The sequence below is a fragment of the Pleuronectes platessa genome, chromosome 15 (assembly GCF_947347685.1).
Source record: "Pleuronectes platessa chromosome 15, fPlePla1.1, whole genome shotgun sequence".
In the NCBI taxonomy this organism is placed as follows: Eukaryota; Metazoa; Chordata; class Actinopteri; order Pleuronectiformes; family Pleuronectidae; genus Pleuronectes; species Pleuronectes platessa.
This window is the reverse complement of record NC_070640.1, coordinates 764,137-780,843: the sequence shown is the minus strand read 5'-3', so window position 1 is coordinate 780,843 and position 16,707 is coordinate 764,137. Positions and strand designations below refer to the sequence as shown.

Genomic DNA, 16,707 nt, shown 5'->3' with positions numbered 1-16,707 from the left:
ACCTGATAAATGTGTCGTTAATTGAAGTTCCTTCATCTACTGCTGTGTTCGTCAATTAACTTCACCTGTTTATTAATCATTAAATTATAATTGATCTGAATCAGTTCAAATCTGTTAACTGTTAAATGTTTGTTACGTCATTAATCACAACAGTATTTCAGAGAATAAACAGAAGCAACTGTAGTATATCTACTACTAGGTAAACTGTAGTATAACTACTACTAGATACACTGTAGTATATCTACTACTAGGTAAACTGTAGTATAACTACTACTAGATACACTGTAGTATATCTACTACTAGGTAAACTGTAGTATAACTACTACTAGATAAACTAAAGTATATCTACTACTAGATACACTGTAGTATATCTACTACTAGATACACTGTAGTATAACTATTACTAGGTAAACTAAAGTATATCTACTACTAGATAAACTGTAGTATATCTACTACTAGGTAAACTGTAGTCTAACTACTACTAGATAAACTGTAGTATATTTACAACTAGGTAAACTGTAGTATAACTACTACTAGATACACTGTAGTATATCTACTACTAGGTAAACTGTAGTATAACTACTACTAGATACACTGTAGTATATCTACTACTAGGTAAACTGTAGTATAACTACTACTAGATAAACTAAAGTATATCTACTACTAGATACACTGTAGTATATCTACTACTAGATACACTGTAGTATAACTATTACTAGGTAAACTAAAGTATATCTACTACTAGATAAACTGTAGTATATCTACTACTAGGTAAACTGTAGTCTAACTACTACTAGATAAACTGTAGTATATTTACAACTAGGTAAACTGTAGTATAACTACTACTAGATAAACTGTAGTATATCTACTACTAGGTAAACTGTAGTATAACTACTACTAGATAAACTGTAGTATATCTACTACTAGGTAAACTGTAGTCTAACTACTACTAGATAAACTGTAGTATATTTACAACTAGGTAAACTGTAGTATAACTACTACTAGATAAACTGTAGTATATCTACTACTAGGTAAACTGTAGTCTAAGTACTACTAGATAAACTGTAGTATATTTACAACTAGGTAAACTGTAGTATAACTATTACTAGATAAACTGTAGTATATCTACTACTAGGTAAACTCTAAAGGGCCGACTACAGTACATGGGTAGATATATCTTCAACCACTGGAGGACGCTGTCTCATTAGCTCGAGCAGTGAAGTGAGAATTCCGAGTGTTCCTGAAGGGTGACCTGACCGTCTCCTGTTACGTCACAGTGTTTCCGGTCTGTTCCAGGATCAGCTGATCGTCACTTTTCTCACTTTGCTCAAACTTGTAAACACTGCAGCTTCCGGGATGCACGCGCTGCGGAGGTTCCACCTGTGGGGGTTTCGAACCCGGAGACGTGAGTCCGACTCCAGCTGATTGCTCTCTTGGAGTACTGGAGTAATCTATTACTGTTAGACTTACACACTGTTCCGTTGAAATAATAATATCCGTGTGTGTGTGTGTGTGTGTCTTTGTGTGTGTGTGTGTGTGTGTGTGTGTGTGTGTGTGTGTGTGTGTGTGTGTGTGTGTGTGTGTGTGTGTGTGTGTGTGACAGATTTCCACTTGACAGCCCCTGCATTGACCTTTGACCTGAGAAAAGTTGAACTGACGCCTCTGGAGCAGCGAAAGCTCACGTTCGATTCCCACACCATGGTGACAGAGCTGGAGCAGAGCGGTGAGGACACACTGACAGGAAGTACATCACTGTTGTGACATCACTTCCTAGTGATGTAAAGATGATGTATCACAGTGATGCAGCGAGAGCCAATCAGTCAGTTCAGCTGCTTTTATTTTGAAGGACAGGATCTGATCCCAGTTAACATGGAGCTGAACTTTGTTCCAGGTTTTGAGAAGCGTCAGGCCGAGCTGATCGTCTCCGCGCTGGTGACCCTGACCACGGCCAACATCGACATCGTGTACAGAGACATGGTGACCAAGTCCCACCAGGTAGGACGCAGGTCACAGGTCACAGGTCACAGGTCAGAGGTCAGAGCAGGTACAGAGTCAATCTTCTCATGCGTGTGACTTTCAGGAAATCGCTCTGCAGCAGATTGTGGCTCATCTGGACTCCATCAGGAAGGACATGGTGATCCTGGAGAAGAGCGAGTTCGCCAACCTGCGCTCTGAAAACATGGTAACACAACACCACAACACACTGTGACGTATGGTAACACAACACCACAACCACACTGATGTATGGTAACACAACACGTACAACCACACTGTGATGTATGGTAACACAACACCACAACACACTGTGACGTATGGTAACACAACACCACAACCACACTGATGTATGGTAACACAACACGTACAACCACACTGTAACGTATGGTAACACAACACGTACAACCACACTGTAACGTATGGTAACACATACGACCACACTGTAACGTATGGTAACACAACACTTACAACCACACTGTGATTTATGGTAACACAACACGTACAACCACACTGTAACGTATGGTAACACAACACGTTCAACCACACTGTAGCGTATGGTAACACAACACGTAACGTATCCTGTGACACAACCCTCTGTACACCACTGTTGTGTTATTTCTAACAATGGACACACTTTCTGAATTCCACTGTGCGACCCCTGCTGGACAGAAAATGAAGCGCGAGCTGGAGCAGCTGTGGAACCGACTGAAGGTACAAACTCTTGATGATTGATCTGGAAGCTGCAGACGTCTGTTCTGATGAACCTGTTCTCTGTTCAGGAGGAGACGCTGAGAGTCCGAGCTGAAACCAAACTGGACATCAACCTGGAGAGCAGCAGGATGTCTGACATGGTGAGTCGGTCAGTGAACGCATCGTGTACACGAGTCAGTGAACGCATCATGAGTGTAACTCTGTGTTCTTGTGTCAGTTCACTGAACAGGAGAAGAAACTGATGGAGACGACGTCAGAGTTCCACCACAAGGTGAAACCACCGGATTGTAATATTATAACACAACTGTAATATTACTGTAATATGACTATTATACTGAAATACTTCGGTTATACTCTAAACTACTTTGACCGGACGTCTCCTCGTGTCACTCTTCAGAAAGTTGACCTGGAAAACGACAACATGGAGATCAACAAGAAGATCGACCTGCAGGTGGCGTCACTCAAAACTCTGCTGGAGTCTCTGAAGCTGGAGACGGTCACCTACCTGGCAGGTAACTTACAGAGTAATCAGAGTAATCAGAGTAATCAGAGTAACTTCAGTAAGTAATAGTTGTCCTGTTCCTCCTCAGCGACCGTGTTCTCGTGTCTCGCCCTCGCGCTCGGCTTTTACAGACTGTGGAGGTGAAGACCTGGAGCTGGTTTAATAAAGTGAAAGTACGCAAGCACTCTCAGCTTCATGTACTTTTATTTATAGTGAAGTATTTTTTCACAATATTTTTTATTAAATGTACATCACTATTTTTTAGAGGAAAATGATTTGCATTTCTTTTAGCTAGATTAGACTCTGAATTTACTCTTTGGCAAAGACAAGGCATTTACAGATTTAAAGATATGTATATAAACAGTATTTTTGCCAGCTTTGATAACTTATCACATAAATGTGGCCTCCCTCGGTCTAGCCTGTTTCGTTATTTCCAAGTCCGCCACATCCTTCACCATCATGACCCCAACTTTCCATATTTACCATCACCTTCTGGTTTAGATGATCTGTTAGAAACTACCATCAGCTTTAAAGGACTTATTTCAAGAATCAATAACTGTATATCCTCTTTTAAAAATACAACTCTTGCAAAGATCAAGGCAGCTTGGGTGGATGAGCTGGGAGAGGACTTGGAAGAAGACATTTGGGACAGTGCTTTACTAAGAGTGAATGACAGCTCTTCATGTGCCAGATTAAGCATAACACAGTTTAAGATCTTACATCGCTTCCACTACTCCAAAGCCAGACTTGTTAAAATATACCCTAACACGATGCAAGCTGCGACAGGTGTGGAAACACTCCTGCAGACTTAACCCATGTGTTTTGGTCGTGCTCAGTTTTAACATCCTATTGGTTTGCAATCTTTAAAACAGAGTCAGAGGCTCTTGATATTGATCTACAGCCCAGTGCAGTAATGTCCATATTTGGTACTACTGATAGAAGATACTGTACAATAAGGAAAAGATATAAAAACATCATTGCTTTTACAACACTGCTGGCACGTAGAAGAATTTTATTACATTGGAATGTATGTTCTGGGAGGGGGGGGGGGGGGGGGTAATTATAATACAAAATGATATGAGCATTTGTCTAAAGCTCTTATCATGGACAACTCCTTTGATATGAGTGCTCAATAAAAAATATATATATAAAAAAATAATTTGCAACCTTAACACTTGGGGGCGCTGTAACATTTAATCAGTATTTTAAGCATCTGAAATCTAAGTTACTAGTAATGTAATTTGAACTAGTCTCTGTAAAATAACTAACAATTAAGTTGTCAGAATTTTTTTTAATTTCTCTGAAATATAGAAAATCTCATAAAAATACTTAGTAAAGTAATAAGACGAGAAAACATTTAAATTCACTGGAACTTTATTTTTGAACTGAACGACAATAAAACTTTATTAAATCAGAATCACACAAGAACAAACAAGTTTCACTCGTTTATTGAAAATCATAAAAAAACTAAAGACAGCGACTCCGATCCTTGACGGGAACCGATCCTGAAGAGTGGGCGGGGCCTCCAGTCGTCCAATCAGACCTGGCTTACCTTTAATGCAGCGGGAAACAACTCAACACCTGAAACTACTCATCAACCAATAAACAGATCAATAAACCCAAAGATCGATAACAGACTTTAACAGCAACAGCTGATCATCAATCACTTTAACACCAGAGATTCAAAAAATACTTTAATTATAAATTAAATCATTTACAGCGTTGAGTCAAACAAACAGACGTGGCGTTCACAAACAAACGACCTAAAGGGTCGGGCTGGATCCGAATACAAAAATGTATTGACGAGCGTCGCTGACGACTCGACCTCCGCTCGCTAAAAACACCTTCTCCAAAAAGGAAGAAAGTGACGGAGGCTGAGAGCAGCGGCGGCAGAGGAGGCGTGTCACACATTCTCTTCTGATTGCACTTGGTCAATTAAAAGCTCCGCCTCCTCTTGTTTCACGTTGAGTAGCTCCACGGCCTCGGGTTCCACTTCCTGTTTGACCGAGGCGGCAGCGTTGGAGCAGGAAGTCTCCTCCTCCTCCTCCTCCTCCTCCTCCTTGGGCTCGAGGAAGGTGCTGAGCGGGTGCTCGGTGAGCAGCTTGCTGGGCGACGGCGTGACGTCCAGATACGAAGACGTCTGGAGAAAGAGCAGTGGAGTTATTACACATTCAACTTTTGATTCATTTTCATTTTGATCGTCGGCCATTACTCACATTTTTATAATCTTCAAAACATGCTGGATGAAAATTCTGAGGAAGAAAAAAAACATGTCAGTCACCAGGACGTTGTGTTTTGTTGTGTCATTGTGTACTTCTGTCTTGTTGTGTGGTTGAGTTGTGCGTCACCTTGTCATCGACTCTGACAGCGTCCTTCAGGAACCAGTCCTCCTCCTCCTCCACCCAGTACGTCTCAAACGGCTCCTGACAGATTTCACATGACTGCAGAACAAAGCAAATTGTTAGTCCCTGCAGGACACCGTACTCTGTACCAGCCAATCACAGTGAGGCTGATTTACACCGTACTCTGTACCAGCCAATCACAGTGAGGCTGATTTACACCGTACTCTGTACCAGCCAATCACAGTGAGGCTGATTTACACCGTACTCTGTACCAGCCAATCACAGTGAGGCTGATTTACACCGTACTCTGTACCAGCCAATCACAGTGAGGCTGATTTACACCGTACTCTGTACCAGCCAATCACAGTGAGGGTCATTTACACCGTACTCTGTACCAGCCAATCACAGTGAGGCTGATTTACACCGTACTCTGTACCAGCCAATCACAGTGAGGGTGACAGTGTCTGACTACTACAAGATTCTCTGTCAGTTAGCTTCTGATTGGCTGATGAACAGCCGCTCTCTCACCTCTCCCACTTGGTCCTTGGTCGCCCTGACGATTTGGACCTCTCTCTCTTTTGCCGCTGCCTGACTCTTCTGAACTTCCTCCTCGTTCTCTTTCTCAAAGAAGTGACTCTTCGCTCGCTCCTCCAGGTCGGCGATTTCCTCGAACTCGATCCAGTCCTGTCACACACACACACACACACACAGTGTTTGCAGTGAATATGTGTATTTGTGTGTTTTCTCCATGGGGCAGTAGTACCAGCAGCTGTGTGTGTGTGTGTGTGCGTGTGCGTGTGTGTGTGTGTGTGCTCACCTTGAGGTTGTAGTACCAGCGGCGGTGTGTGATCTTCTTGCTGGCGACCTTCCCGGCGTGGTTCTGTCTGAAGTGCCAGTCGAGATGGTCGGCGTACAGGTCCGTCTGGATGGTGGTGAACCTCATGCTGCAGAGACAACACTGGTTCCCCGAGTACAGCTTCATCACCACGCACTCATAACGCCTGCGGGGGGGCGGGGGGGGTTAGACGGGTGTGCGACCAGTGGTGAGAGAGCAGTTGATTGGCTCGACTGTACTTACGGTTTCATGTCATCCACGGTGAAGCTGGTCAGGTCCGGGATGTCCTCCTCCTCCTCCACCTCCTGCTCCTCCTCTTCCTCCTCCTCCGCTGGCGGAGCCGCCGGCGCCACAACGGTCGAAGATTCTGGAAAAACAAACATATTATTTTTAACTATTTGAGAGTGATGTTTCCATAACAACATCTGCATGAAGCCCCAGCAGGCTCACCGGTGCTGGCGGCCGGCGCAGCATCGGGCTGTGAAGGTTTGATGATGCCGGTGGAGAGGAGCTTGGTCAGCAGCTCGTTGACGTCCACCTGACCGAAGTGGTTCTCTGGAGGGACGACCTGCGGCGCTGCAGACAGACGGAAGGTTAAAGGTCAGTCTGAGGTTCACTGACATGGCTTTAGATATTTACATGTTTGAAACATGTTCTAATGACGTCGGTGAGTTCTTACTCTGAGGTCTGTATGGAACCGAGTTCTGAGGCAGGAACGGTTGATTCATGTTCCCCAACAAGTTCACCTGAAAACAACAGGAGCAAATAAATGACAGAGAAAGAAAAGTCTACGCTGATAAATTTACTTTCATTGATTATAATAGAACTAAGGGAACCTGATTGACAGGTGTCACTCACCGGCTGCTGAAGGCCAATCGCGGGGTTGGCAGGGTTGTAGAAGGGGGCGGGGCCCGGCTGGGTGAATGGCGGCTGCAGGTTAAAGTTCACCGTCTGCGCCGGGAACGCCATTGGCCCCGCAGGGAACTGAGGGTTCATGGGCTCTGGGAAACACTGAGGGCCCATGTTGAAGTTCTGCTGGGGGTTCATTGGGTTGTCGTAAATGGGCGGGGCTATCGGCCTCATGGGTGGTTGCATGTTGTGTTGGGGAGGGAACCTGGGGGGCCCCTGATGCCCAGGGGGGCCCTCAAAGTGTGTGTGTCCACCCTGATGGGGTACGTTGGGCATGTCATACCCGTGATTGGGGCCGTCAAACCTCATGGGGCCCATTTGGTTTGGAGGGCCTTCAAAACGCAAAGCCTGCTGCTGCTGGAAGCCCATTGGTCCAGGGGCCATGTTGTTGTCAAAGCGTCTTGGTGGTTCAAAGTGCTGCATTGGCCCCTCAAAATGTCCCGGCCCCTGACCCACAAATCGCACTGGGGGCTGTTGGCCCATGGCACCATCAAACCTCCCGGGGCCTTGAGGGTGGGGGTGAACATCAAACCTCCCCATCCCGTCTCCGCCTCTCATTGGACCGTGGGGCAGGTGGGTTCCGTCTGGGCCATCAAACCTCTCTGGTATGTTGTGATGTGGTCTGCCGCCATCGAACCTGACTGGCCCCTGGGGTTGAGGCCCTTCGAACTGTGAGGAGTCATCGTACCAGCCGAGAGGGTGGGGTCTGGGGGGGGCTATGTGTTCTGGGCCATCATACCTGGACTGCGGATGCCCTGCTTCGTGAGGAGGGGTGTGTCCCGGCGAGCTGCTCTGCTGTCGGACAGACGACAGGGGTCCAACACGCGCTGGGGCCTTGAGGATGGGGGGAAGGGGAGGTTGTGGAGGGGGGACATCCGGTTTGAGGGGCCCTTCATCAGAATGTTCACTGTTGGGGCTCTCAAAGCGCGGGACCGGGCTCATCTCAGCCGAGTCCTTCTGGTGTAGAGGTGACAGGCGCTCACGCTCGAACCTCGGGATGGGGGCGTCCGGACCGGTCGGACTGGGACAGTTCCTGTGAACCACTGTGCCGGAGGGAAGGGGCCCCTCCGGCCTCCGGGGGTCAGGATGTCTGGGGTCAACAGAGGGCGTGTACCTCCGTGGAGCGTCGTATCCGCTCTTCTGCTCCTCGCGCTGGCGCTCGGTCAGCGGCGAGTTCCACTCTCTCTCACCTGGAAACAACAAACCAAAAAGTGTTTTCATTTAAAAGAGACTCAGCGACCCGGAGCTCTGACGGTAGAGGCAGCCACAGGGGGACACATGAAGGACTGAAGGACTTACTGGAGTCTCGGGGGTCGGCTCGTCTCCGGAAGCGAAGGCCCGGCAGAGACTTGAGGGTGGGGAACTCTTTGCCGTGGTTGTACTCTTCGATCATGGGGCCGAGCGGAGGCCGCGACTCTTCTCGTTCTTTACTCCGTCTTTCACCTGAAGGTCACAAACCAGCGGACCAAGTCAGTGACACAGGAAGTGAAACACAGATTCACATTAAAAGAACCAATTCATCAAATTATATCTTAATCTAATGTCATGAACCTTTAAACTGTCAAATGTATTTAAAATGATTCAATGATGGATAAATGAATCATGAATCAGTGCAGCCGTGGTTTGATCGTGTTCAGTTCTCTCTTCCTACATCAAGCTCCCCTAACCTTGTCTGTCTCGTGGCGCTCGGCTGTATTTATGTGGCGGTGGGTGTCCTCCAATGCTCCGGCCCCCACCTGTCTTCTCGCCTACGTCTGTTACATCGACATCCTCCACATTCTCCTCGCCCTCCCACTCCTCTCCGGCCACTCGGTGGGTGACCTGCGTCTTCCTGAGCTTGGACTTGTGCTCGTAGTACGACAGCTCTGCGGCGTCCATGGCATCGGGGCGGGGCCCGGAGGCGGGGGGGGCCAGCAGCGGCTGTTTCTTGGCAAAGTTACCAGAGCCGTCCCAGCTCTCTGAGCGCTGCAGCTTCTCCTCCTGGTACTGGAAGAAATGTTTGAGCTGGTGCGCCACATTGAGGAATTCCTCTTGAGAAATCTCCCCGCTCTCCAGACGTTTACTGGCCTGCAGACAAATGCAAAGATGAACACTTGTAACTGATCTGATGATTTTAAAAGAGATAAATGATCGAACAGTTGCTGATCTGCAGCTTTCCAGGTGAAGCCTGGTGACGTACCCTCCTCAGCAGGTCCTTCTTGGAGGCGGCGTTGAGGGCTTCAGGTATCTGCAGGTTGGCGTCCACGCTGAGGCGGTGCTTCAGGGTTCGGGGGGTGGGGGGGCGGGTCGGGGGGTTGTACGGTTTGTGTCTCTGGGGTCCAGGCTTCATGGAGGCGTCGTCTGGCAACTTCAAACTGAAGAAGCAGAAACAAAGTCATCAATGAATAAAAACAACATCCTGCTGCTGTTCTCACTGTTCATCAGTTTAACATAGAATATTATTATCAATGATCACTCATTAGTATTAAAGTACATTAACTATACAAATCTATATGATGACGACTGGTTAGACTCACTGTTTGTTCTCCTGCCAGCCGCTCCTCCAGCGATGAGGAGCCTCCTTCGTCTCCTTCCCACTTCCATCATGACTTCGGGGCGAGTGAGAGTCTCTGGACTCGGAGTGTCGATCGTCCTGTGGTCTCTTCGACCTCCTGCTCTCTGATTGGCTCTTCTTGAGTGTGACCCGGTCATCTCGGCCGGGCTTGCCATGCAGCGGTTCATCTACACGGACCCTCCGGGGTTTCACCGGTTTGTGAGAGGGTGACGGGGACAGCGAGCTGCTCCTGGCTCTGCCTTTGGGCGAGCGCCTATCCTTCCTCTTCGGAGAGGAGGTGGGCGAGCGAGACCTGGAGCGTGTCCGCTTCCTGGCATGTGTTCTGGCGTTGCCTCCACTTTTGAACTCGACCTTCTCCGCCTCCTCGCGCTCGTGTTTGATGACGAACCCATTCGCCAGCTTCCCTTTGCTGAACCTCTGCAGCTCCGCCCCCAGTACCGCCTCCTCTCTCTCCTTCTTGTCGTTGCATCTCTTCTTCTCCTTCAGCTCTTCGTCTTTGCTCTCTCCGCTCTTGACCTGTGTGCGTTTCCTCAGCCGTGGATCTTTTTTGGAGCCGTCGGATGATTTCTGACCTTCAGCCTCAGCCTGTTTGTTTTTGCTTTGGATGCTTTTGGTCATCGGAGACAGAGACTTGGACTTGATCTTCTCTTCTGACGTCTCTTTCCTTGGGGTTCTGGTCTTTTCCGGTCTGAAGGATTTCTCCGGCTGCCGTTTCTCAGGCGTCAGGGCAGGACTTCCTTTTTGGAGACTGTCTTTTTTCCCAGCAGGCTGTTCTTTGGTCTGGGACGCAGCTGGGGGGCCGATGCGGTTCAGACGAGGGTCCCTGGTGGTCGTCTTGGTGTCAGACTGAGTCTGGGGAGGGATCCAGGGTCGGACCACAGGGGCATTCTGGCTGAGGGCCTTTGGCGTCATGGTGGGGGCAGCTGGAGAGGAGGCTGGAGGCGCTGTGGGTAATGTGAATCCTCCGGCCTGCAGACATAACAAACAAGTGTTGTTGTCTCATAGATCTTAACAAGGTGCAACATCCTCTGTGCTTAACCCTCAAGAGTAAAACTAGAAAACCTCGGAGATGCAACGTGTAACTGAGAATCTTTCATATCATTCTAAAATTTGCTATTCTGCACTTTACATTTGTTACTTTAAGGATTCTTTTCAACTTGAATAGATTTAGTTAAGGATGGAGAATTAAAGCTGTAAACTGAAGGAAACCTCTGATTTAACATAGTAAGGTAAGCCTGTCATGACATTTTGTTGGATGATATATTGTCCCAGATATGATAAGTGACATTTGGCTTTGGGTTCATGTTACCAGCTGTAAACAGGATGGTTATGACTCAGGTGACAAACGTCCGGTCCTGTGTTTGGTTCTGAATCGATCGAGTCGGATCATTTCTGCTTGTGGCTCGTTTTAACACTGAGTCCTGAGTGTGAGCGCCTTGTGTTGATGAGTCATATTCATGATGTTTGAATGAGTCTGATAAACAAAGCAACACTCTGTGACTTCCTGTGCTGATCAGGTCCTGAGAACTAGTAATGAGTGTGTATCAGCTCCAGTGAGAGCCGAGTGGAGGAGGACACAGAAACAAACCAACGACAGCTTCTGCCCTGATCGCTGAGCAGCTGCGACTAGAGAAACTCTTATATGAAACTCAGAATATCTGTGTCAGACAGATCTGGGATCAGATTGAATGTGTTTGTCCTACCAGCTGAGCTTTCGTCTGTTCCAGCTCCAGCTCGATCTTCTTCTGCTGAAGCTCAAGAAGCTGTTTCTGTTTGGCCAGCAGCTGCTGTCGGATGAGCTGCTCCTGGGTCACGCTGGACTGGCTGACCGCTGGGACCGGCTGGGGAGCAGGCGCCACCACCGCGGCTGACAGCGGCGCCGGGGGCTGGGAGGGAGCTGGCTGCGGAGAAGAGGCCTCCTCAGACTGGACACACGATGATGTCACAGAGGGTCGCAGGAGGGACGGAGGAAACAAAGAAAGTTTAGATATTATTCAAAGAAAGACAGTCTAAAGCCGAAATATTTTTTTTATTGATTATTAATACATCCTCTGCAGCATATCATTTGATTAAGATTTCCCAGAGGATGCAGATTTACACTAGTTTTCTGTCACAGTGAACAAATCATCTGTGGGTTATAGGATTCTTTTGCACCTCGTTTGATTCAGACCTTCAGACTTCTACGTTTAGTCTGGAGCTAAATATCAGCTGTGACACGGTGGTCTGGATGAACCATGGTCTGTTTGTTTGCAGAGTGAAAACACTTTTGCCGTGAAATCAAAACCAGCCGGTTCAGATAGAAACAAACACATGAAGCTTCAGACTGAGAGAAAACATCAATAACCTGCTCAGAGAGGCCTTTCATTACAGGCATTTATTATTGTAGCCGTTTTCAGACATGAACTGTGTAGAATGTTGTCCTGACATGTTGTGTAGTCAGTGTTTGTGAAGCAGCAGGTTGTTGACTCATTCAAACAGGAACATGTGAGGAACATCCAGGCGAGGGGCGGAGCCTGTAGAGCAGCAGGAGACGTATAAACTCTGCTGTGGAAAGATCAGTGTTGTTGTTTACAGCTCGTCCACACATCGGCCCTCATCACCAGAAGATCTGGAATCTCCTCGTGTTTCCAAGTGGACGTCTTCGTCTTCTACGTGTCCGGCTCCTCTTCTTCATCCTGAGATGTATGTGTTCTTCCAGTTTCACGTCACGTGTTAGAAACCTCATCAACACGTCAACTCGCTCACTGGGAAGCTTCCACACATTGTCCTGCTGGTTCCTCACATGGACTCACTCTGACATGTTACACACACTTTACCAGGAGGCTGCAGGAGAAGATCCAGAACATGTCCGCAGACACTGACTCAGACATTAGTTCTCAGACAGATCCACAAGAACATGTCAGGAACATGTGAGGAACACGTTAAGATTTCATGTCTGAAAACAGCTAATCTTTGTTTTGTCTAAGACAAGAAAATTCAAATAAATATCTGCAACTGGAGTTGTAGACTAGACCTCTCACCTTATCTATAAATACTTGTGTATTGAATATTAAAGACATTGAGAATATAAAAGATTATTAAGTCTTTGGTTTCTGCTTCTTAAAATGTTTTTCTACTTGATCGAATTCCAGAAACGTCCCTGAACTTCCTTCTCTGTGTGACATTGAGATAACTTCTTAAGGTATAGAAAACTAAACATTTAAATCCAGGTCAGGTGTGGTGTTCGCTGCCCGTACGCACCTGCTTTAAAAACTTGGGGTTGACATGAATGCTGGCGTTAACGGTGGGCGGCAAAGGCTTGATAGGCCACGCCGGGTCCACCGAGTTGACACGCACGTCCACCGCGTACAGCTTCTTCAGGGGGAAGACCTCGTCCCATGTAGAGCGCAGCTTAAACAGACTCTTTCTGGTGTTTTCCTCCACCTACAAACAGAGGACATGACTTGGTCCATGGCTACAAACACACAACACTCCTAAAAATGTCACTTTAATGCAAAAGTAATAGATAATGTGAAAAAAGTTCTTAAAGCTCAGCATTCACCCTCCCATGCACACTTTATTAACAGGATTATGTTAAAGCATCAGTAGTAATATTCTCAGTCACCCAGGTTGTGGCTTTTGCAGGGACTGTACATGTCGTAGAGGTAAGTCCAGGGACCCGTCCCCGACATGTACAACCCCTGACAACGCACAATAAGAAGCAACACAACAAGTCAAACAGGAAGGAAGTGAGCTGCTAAAACTATGAATAATTTGTAACAGCAGCAAAGAAAACTGTACCTTTTCAAAGACACATATAAATGAAGTGATTAGGTTTTTAGCAAACACAGCAAGGTACTCTCCTCCAACATTCTTCACTATGGAATCCACTAAGTACAAAACTGGAAGCTTCTCCGCAGCGGGGGCCTGGAGCGATAGAGAACTCAACAAGTTTAGAAAAACAACAGGGGTTAAAGCAACAATTCAGAACAAATTATTATTCACAACTTATATAAAAAACAGGGGATGACAGCCCTCCCATTTCACCCCCCGCCGTGTGAAGAAAAATCAAAAAGAGTCCGAAAAATAAAAGTTCATGAGGTGGTTTCTTCAGTCTGGATCAATCGGGGGGGAAACGAGTTGATAAAGTTCTGATTGATCAAAAAAAAAAAAAAAAAAAAAAAAAAAAAAAAAGGCAGAAAAAAATTGGTCATCTTCAAAAGTCAATCAGTTCAGTCTCATGTCAAGTCCCATGATGCACCAGGGTTTAAAAAGTTCTCTGGTTTACCTCCAAAGAGGGTTTTCTCCACGAACCACTCTTTGTACATTACCCTGCCGAAAAGTCGTGAGGTTCCCTCCACTCCCACTGAGCTTTACACTCTTTCAAAGTTTTACCCCGGAGACGGCTTTACTCCTCGTTGTTCAGAACACTGGGAACCAGTGAAGAACCAGTGAGGAACCAGAACATTTAGATGTGAACTCTGCACTCGAGTCTCGTTACTGAACTGCAGCGTCAGCTAAGTGAAACACTTGTTTGTTAAACCAAGTCCACAAGTGTCAGTAAATGAGTCACCAATAAATTACACTGGAAATAAAAAAATGACAAAAAGCACATTTCACATTTTTTATTATAAACATTTTAACCATTCAATGACAGTTCAGTGATTCAAGATTCACTCGTGAATTTAAGCAGATAAACTTCTTTGGTTGACCAGGATGAAACATGGAGCTGAGTAAGAATCATTTCTATAGAGCCGCGGCGCCGGCGGAGAACTACCCGACAGATAGACATTAACAACAGGTCAGACTGGAACCTCTTCTAAACACAGGGATGCGAGCCGGCCTCGATCAGCAGAGACGTGACGGGCGGAGCCAGTCGAGTGAAAACCCGCCGTAAACAAAGTGAATGTGAGAATGTGATGTCTGTTGCTCACTAACTGTCACTGACCCCGATCCGAACAGATCATCTGGTCACGTGATCCTGTGGTGTGACGGGTTAACAGACAGGATCTGAATGACGGCAGCAGGGTCTCAAATCTTTAATTGTAACAATCAAACCAATCAGAGTCGTGTGGTCTGAGCCGAGCAGTGACTGGACAGACCAACGACCCACAGCCACGAGAGTGAGTGGACCAGTCACCAACCAGATGTTCTCAGTAACCAGCACAGAAACACAGCTGCCTACAGCGTGAAGTACACTGGTGTCTCTTTGACCTGGAGGGGAGACGCAGGGATCTGTGGGAGTGTTTGTGTAACCAGTGGACATCTCACATTTGTTATACAAGTTTCTGTAACTGGTCCAGTGTGTGGAAACCATTTACATGTGTGTGTAGTGATTGGAGCACGAGGTCAGATCAGTAAATAGTCTGTTGTGCAGCAGATTTAAGATTCTGACAGACCAACATCTTCTATTGTTTAAATCACTTACACAGTGAGACTAAATGTGATTATTAATAACAGTGTCTACACAGCGTCTCAGCAGCTGGTGCTTCACACGTTCCACAGGGAGAACTGTCAGGGAACTATTAAAATCAGAAGATCATTTATTATGTCTAATTAAAAGATGACGGTCACTTTTCTTTTCTGAACTTAGTTCGTAATGTTTGATTCTATCTCCTGTTACTTCCGGTTTTCACCTCAACGTTTGTTTCTGATTTCACAGACTCCAGTTAAAATCCATTGTTATAAACCACCTCAGATAACCCTCTCACCAGAGTTAACCTGGGTGTTGATATTACATGGATATGAACTATGTTAACCCTGAGTTAACCTGGAGAGAAACACTTTAACCCTGAGTTAACTGGTTCACATTCACTTCAGTGTTTAAATCACTTTACGGTGGATTTTCACTCCGTTAAATTTGAATTAAATCTGTTTTTTAAATCAATGCGAGTTTGGACGCGTGTGAAATAAAACATTTCTCTTTATTAGTCACGATCAGAATGAGGCGTTTCCTAACGAAGCTCCGGGGTTAGAGACACGGACATGTCGTAACGACGCTGGCCGCCATGTTAGCGCCTCCTGGGCCTGCGACACCACTAACATCCACAGAAAGCATCTGAAAGGTGAAGGATCTATATTTATAAAAACCTTGCTGATTTGAGCTTCAATTATTGCGACGATATCCTTGGCGAAGGTCAGGTTCTCCTCGGCCAGGATGGTCAGCATGTTGATGTGCGGCTTGCTGTTGAACGTCAGGTCCTCCAGGGAGGACTGGTACTCCCGGCAGGCGTCTTCTCTGGCCGCGCTGTCCTCCATCTTTGAGCTCGGAGACCCGGGAAACCTACAGCGGCTGGCTCAGCACCATAGCCCCGGGACAACACAGTTCATGAACCCGAACACACAACCCTCCGCCCCGGGCAGCTCGCTCACAACACCGGGCTGAACGTTTGTTTCTCTGTTGCGGCTCGTCGCTGTTCTCGGAGCTTTTTCGACGAAGACAAGATGGCGACTGTGACTGAAGACCCGCGACGTCACAGGAAGCGCGTTAAACCGCCCCTACGTCATTACAGCCCCATTGGCGGGTTTCAAGACGAATGGGCAGGGATTTTGAATTTGATTGGTTGAGTGGAGTTACAGACTCACGGATGAGCGAATCAGCTTAAAGCAGGGTGAGTTTCTGATTACATAAAGGAGCACATGAGGCTGAAGCGTGTTCTAGAGGTTTTAACATGTTACTCATTGTGTGTAACATACTAACACATGAGGTGTCACATGTGATCAGCTACATACACGTTACTCATTATGTTTAACATACTAACACATGAGGTGTCATGTGATCAGCTACATACTAAAACACATGTGTAACATACTAACACATGAGGTGTCACATGTGATCAGCTACATACACGTTACTCATTATGTTTAACATACTAACACA

General features: G+C 46.5%; 2 protein-coding genes across 3 annotated transcripts; one reads left to right on the top strand and one right to left on the bottom strand.

Annotated features, from left to right (window-relative positions):
• The first annotated feature begins 1,245 nt into the window (after positions 1–1,245).
• ccdc90b (coiled-coil domain containing 90B) lies at positions 1,246–3,623 on the top strand. Its single transcript, XM_053441158.1, has 9 exons — positions 1,246–1,405; positions 1,604–1,723; positions 1,892–1,995; positions 2,081–2,182; positions 2,665–2,706; positions 2,775–2,846; positions 2,924–2,977; positions 3,104–3,218; positions 3,297–3,623. The coding sequence occupies exons 1-9, from the start codon at positions 1,357–1,359 to the stop codon at positions 3,350–3,352; spliced, it is 714 nt and encodes a 237-aa protein (XP_053297133.1). The 5' UTR covers positions 1,246–1,356; the 3' UTR covers positions 3,353–3,623.
• Positions 3,624–4,564: 941 nt separating this feature from the next.
• pcf11 (PCF11 cleavage and polyadenylation factor subunit) lies at positions 4,565–16,311 on the bottom strand. 2 transcript variants are annotated; one of them, XM_053441120.1, is made up of 17 exons: positions 15,918–16,311; positions 13,629–13,754; positions 13,089–13,271; positions 11,552–11,773; positions 9,811–10,817; positions 9,474–9,648; positions 8,962–9,361; positions 8,594–8,737; positions 7,244–8,484; positions 7,065–7,131; positions 6,836–6,961; positions 6,629–6,752; positions 6,368–6,551; positions 6,079–6,234; positions 5,557–5,649; positions 5,425–5,460; positions 4,565–5,348 (listed from the first exon to the last, which is right to left on the bottom strand). In XM_053441120.1, the coding sequence occupies exons 1-17, from the start codon at positions 16,083–16,085 to the stop codon at positions 5,112–5,114; spliced, it is 4,689 nt and encodes a 1,562-aa protein (XP_053297095.1). In that variant the 5' UTR covers positions 16,086–16,311; the 3' UTR covers positions 4,565–5,111. The 2 variants fall into 2 exon arrangements, with proteins under 2 accessions (XP_053297095.1, XP_053297096.1); XM_053441121.1 differs by having other exon boundaries at positions 9,031–9,361.
• Between the last annotated feature and the right edge of the window lie 396 nt (positions 16,312–16,707).

Coding starts and splice junctions, on each gene's coding strand:
- ccdc90b (XM_053441158.1), top strand. CDS start 1,357: ATGCACGCGCTGCGGAGGTTCCACCTGTGGGGGTTTCGAACCCGGAGA. Junction 1,406..1,603: donor GGGGTTTCGAACCCGGAGAC/GTGAGTCCGACT, acceptor TGTGTGTGACAG/ATTTCCACTTGACAGCCCCT. Junction 2,707..2,774: donor AGCTGTGGAACCGACTGAAG/GTACAAACTCTT, acceptor TTCTCTGTTCAG/GAGGAGACGCTGAGAGTCCG.
- pcf11 (XM_053441120.1), bottom strand. CDS start 16,085: ATGGAGGACAGCGCGGCCAGAGAAGACGCCTGCCGGGAGTACCAGTCC. Junction 9,649..9,810: donor GGCTGGCAGGAGAACAAACA/GTGAGTCTAACC, acceptor CTGCTTCTTCAG/TTTGAAGTTGCCAGACGACG. Junction 5,650..6,078: donor CCAAGGACCAAGTGGGAGAG/GTGAGAGAGCGG, acceptor TTTGTTCTGCAG/TCATGTGAAATCTGTCAGGA.